The sequence below is a fragment of the Scaptodrosophila lebanonensis genome, unplaced genomic scaffold, assembly GCF_003285725.1.
Source record: "Scaptodrosophila lebanonensis strain 11010-0011.00,11010-0021.00 unplaced genomic scaffold, SlebRS2 tig00000053-arrow-pilon, whole genome shotgun sequence".
In the NCBI taxonomy this organism is placed as follows: domain Eukaryota; kingdom Metazoa; phylum Arthropoda; class Insecta; order Diptera; family Drosophilidae; genus Scaptodrosophila; species Scaptodrosophila lebanonensis.
In genome coordinates, this window is record NW_022060548.1 from 12,351,358 (window position 1) to 12,368,578 (window position 17,221).

The 17,221-nt window shown below is 38.4% G+C and overlaps 4 protein-coding genes across 9 annotated transcripts; 2 read left to right on the forward strand and 2 right to left on the reverse strand.

The window, feature by feature from the left end:
* Positions 1-937: 937 nt before the first annotated feature.
* Positions 938-14,007, reverse strand: LOC115623546 (serine/threonine-protein phosphatase 2A 56 kDa regulatory subunit gamma isoform). Of its 6 annotated transcripts, none has more exons than XM_030517936.1 (9): positions 13,766-14,006; positions 11,546-12,107; positions 9,645-9,816; positions 5,461-5,657; positions 4,636-4,970; positions 4,332-4,562; positions 3,875-4,267; positions 3,574-3,805; positions 938-1,060 (listed from the first exon to the last, which is right to left on the reverse strand). In XM_030517936.1, the coding sequence occupies exons 2-9, from the start codon at positions 11,912-11,914 to the stop codon at positions 1,058-1,060; spliced, it is 1,932 nt and encodes a 643-aa protein (XP_030373796.1). In that variant the 5' UTR covers positions 11,915-12,107; positions 13,766-14,006; the 3' UTR covers positions 938-1,057. The 6 variants fall into 6 exon arrangements, with proteins under 6 accessions (XP_030373796.1, XP_030373793.1, XP_030373791.1 ...); XM_030517931.1 differs by lacking the exon at positions 938-1,060 and adding an exon at positions 1,308-1,893 and having other exon boundaries at positions 13,766-14,007; XM_030517932.1 differs by lacking the exon at positions 938-1,060 and adding an exon at positions 1,308-1,893 and having other exon boundaries at positions 13,621-14,007.
* Positions 14,008-14,275: 268 nt separating this feature from the next.
* On the forward strand, positions 14,276-14,923 carry LOC115623550 (NEDD8). The gene is made up of 2 exons (XM_030517941.1): positions 14,276-14,404; positions 14,466-14,923. Exons 1-2 carry the CDS (start codon positions 14,357-14,359, stop codon positions 14,820-14,822), a joined length of 405 nt encoding a protein of 134 aa, XP_030373801.1. The 5' UTR covers positions 14,276-14,356; the 3' UTR covers positions 14,823-14,923.
* A 16-nt stretch (positions 14,924-14,939) lies between these two features.
* Positions 14,940-16,008, forward strand: LOC115623547 (peroxiredoxin-5, mitochondrial). The gene is made up of 3 exons (XM_030517938.1): positions 14,940-15,145; positions 15,321-15,455; positions 15,516-16,008. The coding sequence occupies exons 1-3, from the start codon at positions 15,053-15,055 to the stop codon at positions 15,843-15,845; spliced, it is 558 nt and encodes a 185-aa protein (XP_030373798.1). The 5' UTR covers positions 14,940-15,052; the 3' UTR covers positions 15,846-16,008.
* Positions 16,009-16,010: 2 nt separating this feature from the next.
* LOC115623549 (nuclear cap-binding protein subunit 2) lies at positions 16,011-16,808 on the reverse strand. The gene is made up of 3 exons (XM_030517940.1): positions 16,651-16,808; positions 16,377-16,594; positions 16,011-16,312 (listed from the first exon to the last, which is right to left on the reverse strand). The coding sequence occupies exons 1-3, from the start codon at positions 16,702-16,704 to the stop codon at positions 16,114-16,116; spliced, it is 471 nt and encodes a 156-aa protein (XP_030373800.1). The 5' UTR covers positions 16,705-16,808; the 3' UTR covers positions 16,011-16,113.
* Between the last annotated feature and the right edge of the window lie 413 nt (positions 16,809-17,221).

Below are 17,221 nucleotides of genomic sequence, written 5' to 3' on the forward strand. Positions count from 1 at the left end.
TCGGGTGGATTCGCACAGGAATTTCCGCCTAATATTCCGCCAATTTATCTCAAAGGCGTTAAATTGTGGTTGTCTGAAAGCAAAGCTACGGCCACACAGGCAAATAATTTGTACATTGAGGAAGTATTATTGCTTTTGATTTAAGTAACGTGACATGCAGTTTGACAAACTTGTGTGCAAATTATTTGTCTGCCCAAACAAAGCTTTGGAAGCAAAAGGGGAAGCATTTCTCGAGTTTATCTACAAATTTGTAAATGGAAGTATTTTTGACATTATCAACACATTTTTAAATTATTATGGCACACTGGAATAGAAGACGTTCTTAATGAGGCTATATATGATTATAAATCGCAATCAACCTCTAAATCTTCCAGAATTTTGTTCCAAAAGGAAAACTGAGTTGGGAATTTTTTCCAAGTGCCTTTTCAGTTCGTTCGAGGTCCTTGAACTATTTCACCATTTGAGCCGGAAGATATAAATTTACATATGTACGTATACGGATCAGACACGCTTCAATCTGATTATTTATATATATTTGAATTGCAAAGAGGGCGATCTCTTGATAGCATCATCGCAGAAGATCATTTTCTTAAGGATTCTCTCTGAGTTAGTCCTGCTTCTGGCTAAGCATCATCTCCAATCGCAAAGCACAAGCACACTTATTAATAAATACATACCACTTTCACTTTGTTTGTTTAAATAAATTACTTGTACAACAGCAAGCAACTTAATGGAGAGCTAGAGTTATCTGCATAGGGATGATGTAATAACCCATCATCCTATATAGGGGGCTTATCATCATCTTCGTTATCATACTTATTAGAAACTTTAATCTGCTCAGCATCAGCAGCAGGCACCCCGTTGCTTCAGATCTTTAGTTGTATTCTGTATTATGTGTTTACCATATTATAGTATATAGCTATGACGAAATAAGTAATATATTTAAATATATATTTAATATATAGGTGTGAGGGGTATGCTCAATCAAGAGTTGGTAGTTATTACGCCTTAAGCTATATATTATAGTATTTAATAATGTACAAAATTCACGTATTCTTCACTGAAATGGTAAGAAGATAAGTTCGTAACGAGATTATTGAATAATTCGCATTAGATTACCAAAAAGCCATTAACTTTAAAACGCATGCAGTATACAAAGAGTATAAAGTATACAGATATGGAGGAGAAACATAATTTGCAATCAACATCATGCATTGCCGTCGCCGTCGATTTGTCCGATTGTCGATTGCAATTGTTAGGACGCAGAAGCTTTTGCATTCAAAATAAATAGCTATATAGGAATATATTGGGATTGTAGCTTTTTATTGGTACTATGTATGCATTATTGTATAACTGTATTGTTTTGTTGTTGTTGTTGTTGTTTCTACTACTGCTCTTAACAACTATTCATATTTATATGTATCTGTATCTGTATATGTGTGTGTATATATATAAGTAGTATAATATTTAAGCTGCGCACAACAGCCTAGAAATTAAGCAAGAAACTATCTAACTAGGCCTAGATGCTGAAGGCCACAATATACTCGTATAATAAACCATGAAACATTTATAGCTCAAAACGATTACTATGTATGTGTTCTTTAAAAAATATATAATTAATGTATATTGTTGAGTGTGTTTTTTTGTTTGTTTGTTTTTGTAGTTGTTTGTATCATTTTCTTTAAGCTTAATTATGTGTTTGTTTTGCTTGGTTTTGTTACTGCAACGCCAGCGTTCCAGCGCCTAACAGTTGTTCACATCTGGCGAAGATTTCAAGTACTCATCGGCCCGTTTGTGCTCGATAAGGGCTCGGACTGTGCCGCTGTCTGAGGGCAGATCGGATTTTCGTCGCATCAAGGGCTTGTCCTTGTTCCTCTCGCCACGCATCTGCATCTGTGTGTGAGGAACGTTAAGGCAGACAGACGATCATAGCAAAAACGATCCGCACAGTTAAGCGATTTGTGTGTATTAATACAGGAAGTTCTAGTTTCAGAAATCAGATCGAGAGAGATCGTTCATACTGAGAGAGTGCTGAGTGCTGAGAGTGATTTTTTTGACTATTCAGATTGGTGCTGGTTAGTTGAAGAGACACCATATACGAGTACACTATATATAGGAGGAGTTTATAATACACATGAACGACGATCGACATTATATACACCATGTTTTTACAAGAGAGAAGTTCCTTCGATATCCAATATACTTATAGTATACGAGTACATATGTAGTTGTGGGTTAGCGCATGATTTGCAGGTGCGACATTATACTACTTTTGAGGAATTAGATAATGATTCCTAGACGACAATTCTTAGACACACATATCCATATTTGCTTCAAGTTTGAATAAATCGTTTTGTTCGTTAACCATATGCGCATAATTTCCTACATACTGATGCAGTAATTGGCTGAAGAATCTTTCTTGTCTTCGAAAAACAATTCGAAAAAAAGATTATTTACAAATTTTGGAATAATACAGACCGATTGATTCATTGCTGCTCAACTCGTTCAAGATTATTGTAAAAATTGTTCAGTCTCAGAGTTCTACAGTATTGAGAATTTGTTGTTGAATCTCGAATTCAATTGTTCGGGTCTTGTTCAACACCTCAAAAAAAAAAAGGAAAGTAAAGGTCCTTCTTTTTACAATCTCAATAAATGCTAAAAACAATTTTGAAAAATATTATTGTTTTTTTGGTAGCGATTTTCAGTATTTTCATTTAAGTTCAATTGAGAGAAATTATATTTGATCCATAGAATATGTCAAAATATATTCTACATTTGAGGAGTGTAAGAATCTTCAATCTTTTGTAAATCTAAAAATTATTTGAAACTATTGCTATTAAAAAATCAACAGTGTTTGAAACCCGTGATAAATTCACTTTCTTTTAAATTATTGTGTAGAATTTTGAAGTGATCTCTTTAGCTGAAGAGATAGATTCTTGTTTAAAATCTCACAACAGGAAATGGTAATAATGTTTCTACTTCCTGAATGGAAAAGCGAAAAATTTATAAATTCTATTCAATAATTTCGCAGAATATTTCATGTTTTTTTTTAAACAAAGCTTAAGTTATTCTTAGTCAGGAGAAACAAACTGACATGAAACTCATTTGAAAATCGGTGGAAACATAGTGATGTCTCAATGATTTCCAATATTTAGCAGTGGCACAAAAAACAATTCACAGGACATTTCACAAACGGTTCTACTCAACATAGTTAAGTGCGAAACGAAGTTGGTTATAAATAGTATTTGTTTAAGACGGAATGGGCATAGTGTAATGGAAAGTAGTGTGGGTGTGTGTGGGAATGTAAGTAATGTATAAATAGAACCAAAAGAAATCGAAAATGCAAAGTTCATAGAATACAATTATATGTAAGTATGTATTTGTAACTGAGTGATTATTATTTTCTTATTATTTGTTGTTTTTAACAGACATTCATTAAATTATAGTTAGAGCGCAAAATTAACACACTTAGATCTTGTTCTTGCTGTTTTTTTATTTTTATTTTTTTGTTTGTGATCTTTTGTTGCGTTAGTAGTTGTTTAGTGTGGTAAGTGTGGCAAGTGCTTGTCTCACCTCTCGTGGCTCCTGCAGCGGCTTCTGTGGCGTTTTTGTTAGCTGCCTCGACTGATCCAATTTATCGTAGGTTAGATCACAATTTTCATTGTATTGATCGTATAAGATTTGACTATCGGATAGCTGCAGGCAATCGGTATAGCGACTGACCTTTGGCCACTCGGGATTGGTTTTGGCCAAGCTCTCGACCTGCTGCCAGAGCTCCTCACGTTGGGACAGTTTCTCGCGTTCGCTACAAATTTCAAAAGCCAATCAATGGTGCGTCCCTTTAATTTTGTCGTTAAAAGCGGTTCATACTTACAGCTGCTTCTCTTGTTTGTAGTTTTTGCTGCACTCATCGAACAGCCGCTGATTCATTTCCATAAATAGCTTAAGTGCATTGTAAATTAGGCCATGAATGGTTTTATTCCAGTGCGTCTTTGAGTTGCGATTTAGCGCCGGAAACATAATCGGCAGTATTACCTGCGAGTTGTCGGCTATCAGAGACATTATGTACTCATTGTTCCAATAATAGAGCGCGCGTTCAGCAACTTGAAAGTGTGGCGACGATACGCATTTGGCTATTTGACGAAACAGCGGCACCATCACCTTTGAAAACTCGGCAGGTTCGATGACGTCCAGCAGTTCCTCCAACTCATTCAAAAACATTACCTCCTTGGGACTGTGGGTTTTCGGCCAGAATTTGAGCAGGCTTCTGTAACATCATTACACGTTTTTAATTAATAATTGCCATTATATTTTACTGGCTTATTACTTACTTGATAACCGCCTCGGATAGACTGGGATCTTTCTCAAGAAACTGCACCACACAGTAGGTCAATTGTGGGTGGTACACCGAGAGGCTTTTTGCTTTGTGCAATGGCAGCAACACCTTAAGTAAAAATTGTTTGTGCTCCTCTTTAAGTGGTAGAGCAAAGCCATTGATAATGCTGCCTAAGATTTCCAACAGTTCGGCAATGCCATTATGGTGCTCCGTTTCATAGATAAATCTAAAATGAAGTAATAATTGATTTAAGGGGAAATCTTCATTTTCCTCTCACTATACTCATCATAAATACGTGCCTATAAAACACATTGTTTATTTGTTTTCTAATAAATGCCCTCAAGCCCAAGAATTTGCCATAGATGCGGTGTAAAACAGTCTTAAGGAAATCACGTTCACGCGGATCCTCCGAATCGAATAAATCCAACAGTTGTAATACAAATTGATGATCGATATAACGTTTAGCAATATTTGGCTGGAAATCTGGGGATTCCAAGAAGCGCAGGAATAGCTCGTAAACAAATTGTAAATGTGGCCATGAGGACTCCAGCGTTGGTTCATCCTCCTCGGGATCAAATTCGGCGCCGTTGGGATTTGATGATGGTGGCAAAGTGCGAAACAAATTTACGGCAAACTACAAAGAGACAAAAACATATTTCAACATGATTTTATCGTAGAACAATTGTGGGGGAATATTTCGAAAACGTTGAAAATCACAAATAAATTTAACATCGGAGTTTTTCGGCTGCTTTATCAATACATTTATTTTATAGAAAGAATTCTGGAAAAAAACTGTTGAGTAATATAGAATTTTATAACATTTTGATTGCGAAATGTTCTTTTTATAACTAATCGGATCTAGAAAAATGGAGTTCAGAGGACTTGAATTGCGAATAAAGTTTTCCTTTAATACTGTAGGAAATTCGAGCTCCAAATTGGGAAAACGGGCAGTATGAAAAACCTACAAATTTACTTAAAACTTCGATTGTAATCTTTATTCAATTGTTAATAAAGACTTCGAAACTCCCAAACTATTTACATTCTCCATTGCATTGAGTTAAGTTTTGAAGGTGGACTTTTTTTGTGTGATATAAAACACTTGTAACCTATATATTTGTGCTCACCATATTGATTGCCTCCGGATAGATAAGCTCGGTGATGACGCCATTCTGATTGGATAGAAATTCTACCATTTCGTGGAGAGCGGCTCGTTTGACTTCCTTCCATTTTAGATCGCTCAACGGTTCGGAGAAATCGAACAGCGTACAGCATTGTCTAAGTTTTTGTAGGAATAGCTCTTCACGTTCCGCAGCGGGCGTTTCTGTGAATGACAATGTAAACGTATTATTGTACTGAATAGCGAAAGAACCCCTAATACATACACACACATAAATTTACATACATTTATATAAAACTAAAATAGATACAAAGAATATTAAACTTAAAAATTATATACTATACATATATACATTTATATGAATAAAAATATTTACGTAGAGAAATGTACTGAATTCTAACTACTATCATAAAAGAAAACAAATGAAGAGTTCTAAAGATGATTGAGCAACGTAAGACAACAATAAGCGCACAACTTTTGATATACACACATTTAGAGACATATATACAAGTAGTATGTATATTAGGAAGGAAATTAAATTATACATCGATTTGTGGTCAAAGAAATTTGGTAGCAACCTCGCAGTAACGGCAATGGTACGGCTGCAGAAGCTGTCGGCGAGTGAAATAGATTGCGGTCTCGAGCCCGTCCCGGACTGCCAGTTAATTGCTGCAACGTCTGCGCTGACAAATTGGTGCTTGCAACAGTGCTGCTGGTTTGATTCAATTCATACAACATATCGCCGCCATTCTGTCGAATATTGGCGGAATTCCCGTTGCCAATATTACGATTTCCGATTCCCAATGAGATGCTTATCCCGCCAACTATATTCTGAGCTACTGTCGCACTATATTCTTCATTTTTTGATTCGTTGCAGCTGTTGCTGGTTGTTGTTGCTGTTGTTGTCGTTGCTGCTGCTGCTGCTGTTGCCACAACTGTTGCTGATGTTGTGGCATTGTTGCCAACATTTTTGGTGGCATTCAATATATTCTTGATGGCGGCAGCGGCGCTTACTGGCGACTGAGGCATCACATTTTAGAGAGTTTGTCGAAGGTGTTTAGTGATTCAATTATTTATGAAATGAGAGCAGAGGAGAATTTGTTTGTTTTTGATCAGTCATCGACTTACAAATGAGGCGAACTTTTGTTATAAATTGTAATTAGAGAATTGTGTGTTCAGTGGAAGAATGTGTGGCAAGTGCGTTTTTTTTTTTTTTTTTTTTGTTTGAGGGTGTTTTTAAAGGTGTTGTTTTTGGAGTGTTTGAAGGATCTGTGGTTCTGTGTGTAGTTGTTTTGTTGTTGTTAAGCAAACTGGCAAACCTTGTTGTTGGCCGTTAGCGTTGAGGCTGTCGAGGCGGCGGCCGTGCTCAGTAACGAGCTGGCGGATGTAGCTGCCGAAAAGTGTTGCGCCAAAGTGGATACCAGAGAACTGCCGGCACCACTTGCAGCACCACCCGAGGCAGTGGCTGGTGTACTCTTTGACATGACTGTGGCGGCATTCGTTGTGGCTGCCACACCAGTCCCCGCCGATGACTGTGACAATGAGGACGTGGAAGATTGTGAGCCAAATGGCGAAGAGGAGGCGATTAATGCTGCTGCCGCAGAATTGGCACCACCCCCATAGGTGGCTGTGGATGAGCCCGATGCTGAGGAATTAGCTGCGGCCGAAGCCAGCGATGATGAGGCGGCCTGTGAGAGCGATGATAATGCAGATGAATTGGACGATGTTGACGATGACGAAGGCGATGATGAATTGTTGGTATTGTTGCCTTCCGTTTGCTGCTGCTGCTGATGTTGCGGCGATGGTGGCGATAATGGCATTTTACGTGCTTCAAATTTGGCCTTCAGCTCCTCAACGCTGCTGAATTTAAATTTGTTGCCTTGTGTATTATTTTGTTGCTGCTGCTGCTGCTGTTGTTGCTGTTGCTGCTTAGCCTCAGCCTCGTCCGCCAGCTGATCTAGTCCGCTGTGAAATGAAGGCGACTTTGGTATGCCCAGACCATAGTAACCAGCGGCAATGGCGGCCTGATGTGACTTCAAGTTGTTGAGCTCCTCCTTTTGCTCGTGCTCGTTGTTGTTACTGTTTGTCGCCGTGCTTGTTGTTTGGTGGTGTTCCTGTTGTTGCTGTTGCTCCTCCTGCTGTTGTTGCTGCTGCTGCTTATAGCCGGGTAAGTTGCCCGTCATTAACATAGCACCGAGGACCATTTCATTAGTGCTCCGCACTTGTTTTTAATTGCAATGCATTGCTCATCCGAAAAAAACACTCACTCACTCACTCAAACACACACATCCACTCGCATACGCACACACACTTTTGTCTTCTGGTGTTATATGCCCATGATAGCACTAAATGTTCAGAGAAATTATATAGATGACTATGTATTTGGTACTAATAACAAATATTGTACACTTTTTGGCTTTAGTTCTTAATTTGTTCTAAGCGTTAATTATTATTATAGCATCTGCAATGGAATTATAAAGCACATATTATGATTTATGAATTTTATATATATAGATGATGATATACTATGCAAAATGTTAAAGACGCCATATGCGTGTGAATTGGTTATAGTATGAGTGCATGGCAACTAAAATATATATCGAGTATATGAATATCAGAACGAAAGAATAGAACGAACAGAACAGAGTCGAACTGAACCTATTAACTGAATAGAACAGAACCGAACAAAAGAGGAAGAAAATTATTGAATAAAGTTTGGCGGAGGGCAGACAGCATTGAGAACAAGTTGTAACAAATTAAACGCCCACACTTAAAAAAACGTTAGAAGTTTAATGACAATGCTTACGTACATGCATATGTTCATCTATGCATGTACATATAGAGTACTTAAGTAGAAACTTACAATCGTATTGGAAAAATCGTAACGCAACCGGTTTTCGCAAATTAACTGTTTGTGTGATTGATTGATTGATTGTGTTGAGTGTGTTGAGTGTGTGCTGGGCAGAGTACAAAAACAAGGCAACACACAAAACGGCCAACGTCCAACAACAAAGGAGTTAACAAATTTTTGTTGCTTTATTTCGCATTTAATGTGTTAATGAAATATTTTAGAAATTATTGTTTAGCACACACTGCACCCTACACGAGTCTTCTCAATTATGATATTTATATTGAACTAATACTGTGCGGCAATGTCTTCTACCGAGACTCAATTGGCAAAGCAGAAAAATCAATAAAGTCAATGCGCAGAGAGAACTGTCGGCTCGAGAGAGGAAGAGAGAGGTGAGGTGAGGAGAGGAGAGCGCAAGCAATGCGCAGGAAAATGAGCAACGTTTAATAATAATAGCCTGCCATACATTTATATAAACATACATATATACATATATACTATATAGTACTATGATGACCATGGCTTGGGAGGGAATAACGTTGATGATGCAAGTGCGGCGGCACATACAATAAAATGTGTTAATAGTTGTTGTGGATTTGAGTGCCGTTAATAATTAGCAGCATTACCGCTAATGCTAATGCTAAGAGGCTTAATGCAACTACTAGAGAGCGAGAGTGGAAGAGCGTGTATGTGAGCGGGTGGTCAAGAGCGGGAGTACCGCAAGAGTGAGTGCACCACATAGGAAGGGCAGCACACAATTCACCACCCACCCACTAACACACACACTCACACACGCACCCACACAAACATATGAGCGAGCTTACGCATGACCTTTGCGAACTTGTTTAATAAATAATAAACAAATATTAAAGGCGCGAGCGCCCATGAATTCATAAAATAAATGCCGAAACAGCTGACGCTCGCGCAAAATGTAAATATACAATTATACATAAGTACATAAAAATAGTAGAACCAAATAAATATTATTGTTAATTTTGTTTGGGCGCGCCAACTGCACATTATACATACAAACAAACATACGTACGTACATATATGTATATCTATTATTTGCATACGTAAAGGGTGCCATTTAGGTTGTTACTGAAAAAGTTAGAAAGTAAATGCTTCAAAATCGAATCCATTGCTATGCGAATATTAATTGACAAAAACTTTTTTTCGTCCAATTTATAAATTTTGCAAATAAACACAAATGGCCTTTCTAACGACAAACTAAATGTATTCTGAAACTTTAAACAACGAATATTTAGGCCTATAAAGGCACCCTTTAAGTATACATATTTAACTATATAAATATTTATTTACTTATATGTATTACTCACTTTCATTAAGCGGACTCAGTGCCGTTAATTCGCAATTCTTGGAGACATTATAGCGTGCGCTGATCTGCTTTTTCTCCTTGCGGACCAGCGGTGTGGCAGTCAAGTTTATGCCCTTGATAATCGGCGTGGGTGGCGGGCCATCGCGCGGTGGTGTGTCCTTGTCTTTGTTAGCCTGAAAGGTAAAGCGACAGAGGCGTCAGTGGGGCAACGGAAATAAAAGCGAAAAAGAACAACTTAAAAGAGTCAAACACAAATGCAAATTGAAATTGAATTGAAAAGTAAAATGCAAAATTCTGTATAAACTCAAGAAGTCTTAACAAAAACTGGTAAGAACACTTGCATAAAGAAATCTGGCCTAGAATTCGTCGAAGAGCTGCTCGCTCAATGGAACTTGAGTTTTTCGTTCTCTTATTAGTTTTCTTTTACCTTGGTTTGCGCAAATCCTTGTCGCCTAAGTCTGGCTGCCTGTAGGATGTTAGCAAGTGAACAATTCACGGTTTAGTAGTTTTGGCTAACAAAGTGATGAGCACTAGGGTTTCGGTTTCGGATTTGTTTTGGGTTTTTGTTCATTCCTTACTTGGGGAACACTACATGCATAGAAGACTTAGGTCTGCATTTCAATGCCTTTATTTTGTACTATATTTCTCTTGGATTCACAAAAATCACAAGAACACAATCAAAAACAAGCCATTTACAACAAGCATTGGGACACTAATTGGAAATGGCTATTTCGCCTCTGTGGGCAACATTTGCAGCGATAAGATTAGATAACTATTATGTATATTGTTTGTGTGTGAAAGGTAACGAACGACATTGCGGAAAGTGCGAAGGAGTTTTGTTGTTTTGTAGATTGGGTGCTTGCTACACATAAATCGCTCTATAATGCATGTCACACAATATACGAGTAAGTATGTATATCGTATCTACTTATTAGCTGTGCACATCGAGCGGAACTACAAAATCGTAGAGGATTGGAAGGGGCAGGTAACACACACACATATATATATATTCATCTATTGGACATGTCATAAAATCAATATGATGCATATTTACATCCAAGTGAGAGGTTGGACAGTGCAAAGGAGACACATACATATATACATACTTTATGTACAAATACGCATCGTCCTTCTCAGATATAAAAGCGCAAACTTATATTCACACGTAAATATTTTCAATGGATTCGTATTCAATTAATTATTTTGTCTTTGTCTGTAGACAAAGCAGGGATGAACAATTGTGTTTAAACTATTTTAAGCAATAGACCGGTTGAAAGATTTATTTATAGAAAATACTGCTCTGTTTTAAAAATATTGGCCGCAAAATTATTGCCCTAAGGTTTTTACTTTCAGACGGAACTACATATTAATTTGTTTAATTTAATAAAATAGAACACCTTGCTTCTCCTGTTTATTTTTCTTTGAATCAGCTGTTAAAAAGTATTAGTTTCTTGACAAGCTATGCAAACATTTTGCTTGTGTTATTATTTATTTTTAAAGTTTCTGCATTTCAAAATCGCATTCTTGTTGTAATACAATTCTTGGCCATTTAACACGCAAATAATGAAAGACTATTAAAATTTGTGGAATCAGTAATTGAAACTAACTGATAAAAGTTTGGGAACAGCAGGTACTCAATAATTTCATTGAATTAAATAATAATTAAATTAAGATTTCATCCAGCATAAATCTAATCTATAACTCACATAATTCCTTGGGCAAGTTTTAGAAACTTAAATCTTTAGCACGAATTCCAATTAAAAGTGTAGTGCTATATATTGAGTTGCGCTCTTTTTATTCCGAAATCGAACAATAAGTGTAGATACATACATACATATATATGTATATGTGCATAATATATACATACGAGTACATAGAACGTGTAGATGATGAGATACTCACCTCGTTGCTGTTGGTGCTGGCGGCACCTGTGCCTGAGCCCGGCAAAGAGTTGGTTGCACCACCACCGCCGACGCCACTAGCGGCTGCCGATGTTGTATTGGTCACCACAATTGGTATGGTGGCTGCTGTGCTTGATGCTGTTGTTGTTGGTATTGTACTAAAGTTACTGTTATTCTCTTTGATACCGTTAGTGGCGGATGCTGCTGCTGTGACTTTGCTACTGTTGCTGGTGGTGGTGTTGTTGTTATTATTGTTGTTGTTATTTGTGGCCGTTTCGTTTTTTGTCGCCGCTGTTGCTGCCGCTGTTGTGTTCGTCACTGCTGCTGCTGCTGTCGTGTTTGTTGTTGTTTCTAACGCCTCGTTATCCATAATACGCGCTCAGCTTTTTATATTTCTCTGCTTACCAACAGCTGCGACAGACAGACCACCAAACGATATTGTTTTTGGTTTATAGAAATCCGCACACACAAAAGCGTCGAAAAGCTCTCGCAGAAATTGAATATTGCTTATAATAATCTCCGTGCTTGTTTCAATTAGACAATTACAAGACAAAAAACCATCGCTGTGGAGGGTCAAAGAGAAAATTAACGTAGCAAGCAACATGCAGCACAAACACATACACACACATTTATATTTATGTATTTAAATAAAAGAGCTAGGCAATCATCTTCGTCTGCGCCGAAGCTATATACCCTTCACTTCATGAACCATATAATTTGTTGGTTGGTTCTAATAGACAAAATAGTCCTATCAATTACATACATACAAGTATGATCTGGCATTTGTATCCCTCTATAAAGGAAAGTCTCGGTTTAAATTTTCTACGCGAAATAATTTTCTACTGCAAGGCAGTGGAAGTAGAGATTGAAACAGATAGGCGGTTATCGCGATTTGGATTCGTCTTGTCATGCTGATCATATACATATGTATGTATGTACGATGCTGTCTTTTGGGTGTTACAAGCTTGTACAACAAAAACGATATACCCTTAGACTTTTCAGTGAAGGGTATAAGATAAATACACACAAACACACACACACAAGAAAGAGAAAGAGAGAGGGAGAATGAAAGAAGGAAAAACCGCTAGAACTAGAAACGCGCTCCAAATTTGTCACAAGTCTTGACTGCGTCCCACTGTGCGCGTAAATTAATGCCATGCTATCCCATTTCTGTTCTGTTGATTTCTAACAATCCGGTTCTAAACGGTACTACAACTACACAACGACACACACATCAAGTTTTCAAATCAATGTCCGGAGCAGAGCAAAACAGAGTAGCATGTATTTGGCTAGTATGGCTTCTAAGAGACGCATTTCGCTTTTTCCACTTTAAACATAAATTCTAGCTACAATTAGGCTGCTGGCCAATAGGGCTGGCCAACAGGTGCTTCGGAAAAGACATGCCGATCATGTGATTTTACGTTTATGTCAAGCTCTATAAAGGTCTCGATTGCATTTTACACACCTACACACAACACAAATATGCTACGGCATTATTATTATTTATGCACAATTGCTAAGAAAATATACATAAATTCCAAAACACAGACGGACGACTATCAGATACGATGAGAGCAACAAGTTGCGAAGCAATGGCCGTCGATCAGAGTTGCCAGACTTAAGAACGGGAGCGACATACGTGCATAATATATACATATGTATATATATATATATTTATATATATGTGTATGTATGTATGAACGAAACAAAAAGAGTGGGGGGAATGGGGATGAGAAATCTGAGGCTCAGGTCGCATTCCCCCACACAAATAAAAATTGTTTTGGGCCATTGTTGTTATAGGAGCCTTGCTTCACAAACCCAGGGACTTAAAAGAGAGAGCGCACCTCACAAGGGCAAAAATAAAATTAATCTGTGTACTATATATAATTAATAGTGTTGTCGGTGATGCATCGAGAGGCAAATAGATATGTACATATATGCAATGACAGCAGAACTGGCACATAACAAAAATTAATAATAAAAAAAAATACATATACAACTTGGATGTCAAGAGGTTGTTGGGTGCTTGTTTTTGTTGTTATAGTTTTTGTTTTTTTTTTGGGTGCCTTTATTTACCGCAAGTAGCTGCAAGAACTTGTTCAATTTGCTGCTGCGATTCAGGCTCGAGAACATCAAATTTATTATTGCTGATAAAAGGTTTATTCTGTTTTTACGTAAATTGCGAATTCTAACACGCACGCACACACACAATCACACTTACACACAAGCACTCGTACGGTATTCACGTTAATTCACTCGAGGCTATGTGATATTTGCGCTTTAGCTTCACTTTTTTTTCATTTGCGCTGCCATTAATTCTCTATGCGAAATTAACAAGACTTTTACTGTTTACGAATTGAAATCAACGCGTGTTATTTGCGCTGCGGCCAATTTCAGCTTCTCACATCAACAATCAAAGCGTAAGTTCAACAATAAATTAATAATTATTTATGTAAAATGTTCACGCAACGTTGCCTGGTAAAAAGGTAAGGAAACCCAGCTAGACTGACAGCAGGGCAGGGTTGCCGTGATGTGCAACTGTTCAGGAATGTGCAGAAATAAATCATTTTGGGAAACATTATTTGATGTAATTGATATCAATTTATTGCTAATAATGCATATGTCCTATTACAAGTTTGATTTTCAAATTGTCTAAAATGTTCAGGGAAAAAGGTTTAAATCCTTACCAGGGCGGCTGCACGGTCAACTGTCATGCTCGCCGCATGTATGACGTGTGGCAACGCCAAATTTGTTTATGTTGATTGGCCATAAAATAAAATATTGAGTTAGTTTATTTTGATTTAGAAAAGACATGCAAATCACAATTAAAGTGCTTAAGGGCAAGGACTGCACACTTGAGGTGAGTAGCACTAAATTTTCGTTGTTGCTATCAGTCATTGTAATAATAGCGTGCTCTGTAGGTCTCGCCCACATCCACGGTCCTTGAGGTAAAGAAACAAATCGACGCTCTACTACAAATTCCCGCCCCTAGCCAAAAATTGTTGCTGCTGGGCCGCCCGCTCAATGATGACCAACAGATTTCCTCTTATCCAAACATTAAGGACGGTACAAAACTGAATCTGGTAGTGATGAAGCCGGATACGTTGAGGGATGCTATCCACAGGTCTTTCCGAAAATACTACTCAGAGCAGCAGTCAGAACGTCTAACCAATGAGTTTATGGTAGATTTTGAACAGAAGTTTGGAAACGGTGGAAGTCTAAGCTTGGACGATTTGGAGCGTTTTGCAGATAGTGCGTTAAGTAAAGTCGCGCCATAACCATTTCCCGACTCGTCAAACTGACAAATTTACACTAAATGTATTGCTTAAATGTAATTCTGTTTATTTCATAAAAAAACACTGATATTTGAACAGCTGAACTGAAATTGTGAAATTATAGTGAAACCATTAATGCACTTTTGTTAGCCTCCAAAATTCGCAACAAAAAACAGTTTGGCAACCCTGGTCCGACTGCAGTGGCCATTTGGGAAGATAAACGCAGTGTCAAAATGAAGAAGGTGTGCAATTTTCTCCGTTGCATTAGCTCGACAAACATCTACAGCGTTCGAGATTTCTCCAGAACAGTTGCTGCAATGGTTAAGGTATGTGGTTGGGAGTAAGGTGCGGCATTTAAGATGTTAATTTATGGAATTGCGCAATTACATAAGGGCCCGGGCAAAAAATATTGATTACAAGGCGGAAAATTGCACATAACGCATAGGGGAATAAAAATCAAGGTTATACTCATGTTTCTCTTGGTGGGTGTGTCCTTTGTAGGTTGGCGATAAACTTCCATCGGTGGATCTCTTTGAAGATTCACCTGCAAACAAGATTAACAGTTCAGAGCTGACCAGCAGCAAACGGGTAATTATTTTTGGAGTTCCCGGTGCCTACACCCCTGGATGTTCTAAGGCAAGTTACATTTTCTATATCACCTTTTCTGTCAAATAAATGAATCTTTTTGTACTTCAGACTCATTTGCCCGGCTATGTCGCTAATGCGGATGCTCTGAAAAAGGAGCAAGGTATCGATGAGATTGTGTGCGTCTCTGTCAATGACCCCTTCGTCATGTCAGCCTGGGGTAAGGAACATAATGCAACCGGCAAAGTACGTTTGCTCGCTGATCCCGCTGCGGCATTTGCAAAGGCCTTGGATGTGACCATTGATCTGCCCCCGTTGGGAGGTGTGCGCTCCAAGCGTTACTCGATGGTCGTTGAAAATTGTGAAGTCAAGGAATTGAATGTGGAGCCCGACGGCACCGGCCTTAGCTGCTCCCTTGCCCAAAATATTGGCAAAAAGTAGATGATACTCCATGTTACTTCCGAGAACGTTAAGTTATCTCGCCCAGCTTGTAGAAAATTTAAACTGAATTAGTGCGGTAGTCTTCCGCCAAAATATATCACTTTCTAAATAATTGGAAAATACTACGTAGAATAGAGAATATATATGCGATTAGAAAACACAATGTACCAAGTTTTTTTTCTTTATAACTACGAGAATGGAGAACACAAAATGTAGAATTGATTGGTTAAATAATAATGCTTTACATTCTAGACTAGTCAGGCTTAACTCAACGGTTGTCAGTGTTGGGTGCAATTTTTTGGGATAGCAATTTGCCATAACCGCCTCGACCGGCGTCGTAATCTGTGCGATATTCGTCTCGAACCTGACCGCCGGTCTTGCCACGACCATACTGACGCCCTTCAATGAAGCCAGCGTCCCAGTCTACGCGTATCAACCGATCGTCCAATCGTGTGCCGTTCACAAATCTAAAATTTCCACAAGAATATTTTATTTACACATGTATGTGTGGTGTTTGTTGTTGTTGCCTACCTCATGGCTGCCTCAGCTTCTTGCCGTGTATAGTACTCCACAAAGCAAAAGCCGCAGGGTGTCTTCTTGTACTTATCCAGACCCATAATAATGACGCGCACATCGCCACAGCGTGAAAAGAGCTCGTGTATTTGTTCCTCGGTGGTGTAAAAAGACAAGTTGCCCACGTAAAGCGTGCAAGAATCGCGCAAGGAGCGCTCTTGCTCGGAACGTGAGCCCTGAAAAGGATACAGAGGTGAGTTAAGTTCTTGGGTTGCTCGCTGCTATTCCTTACTTTGAAATGCTGATCTCGGTAAGAGCTTAGGTCAACGGACGCGCTGGTGGACATGATTTTCTCTAGCGCTTACAATTGCGGTTGTTTTTTGCAGCCGTAGTGATGGGAAAATGGCGGTAGGTATTTCGATAACAGAATTTCTCTGCGATTCAGGTCACTGAAATGAACTACAAAGCTTTTGAGTGATTGAAAGTGTCTACTTGTTACGACTACGCTTTTCCTCTTGGGCAACGCCGGCTGGCTCATCGGAATTCTCCTTGGGTGTGTGGTTCCAACCCTATGCCCGCGTGAGTCGTACAATAACCGATAACACGGTTCCTCCATCGATAAACAAAATGCCATCACTACAATAAATTCGACGCGCAATATACAAAACCGAATTCAAAACGTAAACAAACCAAAAAAACTAACATAAACTAAAAGAAACGTACTGCGACAAGAAAACAAATAAACGGATAACTCCCTCAAGCCATCCGTACGAATACGGGTGACTGTAAAAGGAGATAATATACGTGCGGACGGACAGGGATTGGAGGCATCGGACAACTGTATGGGATTTAGCTGTTGTTAT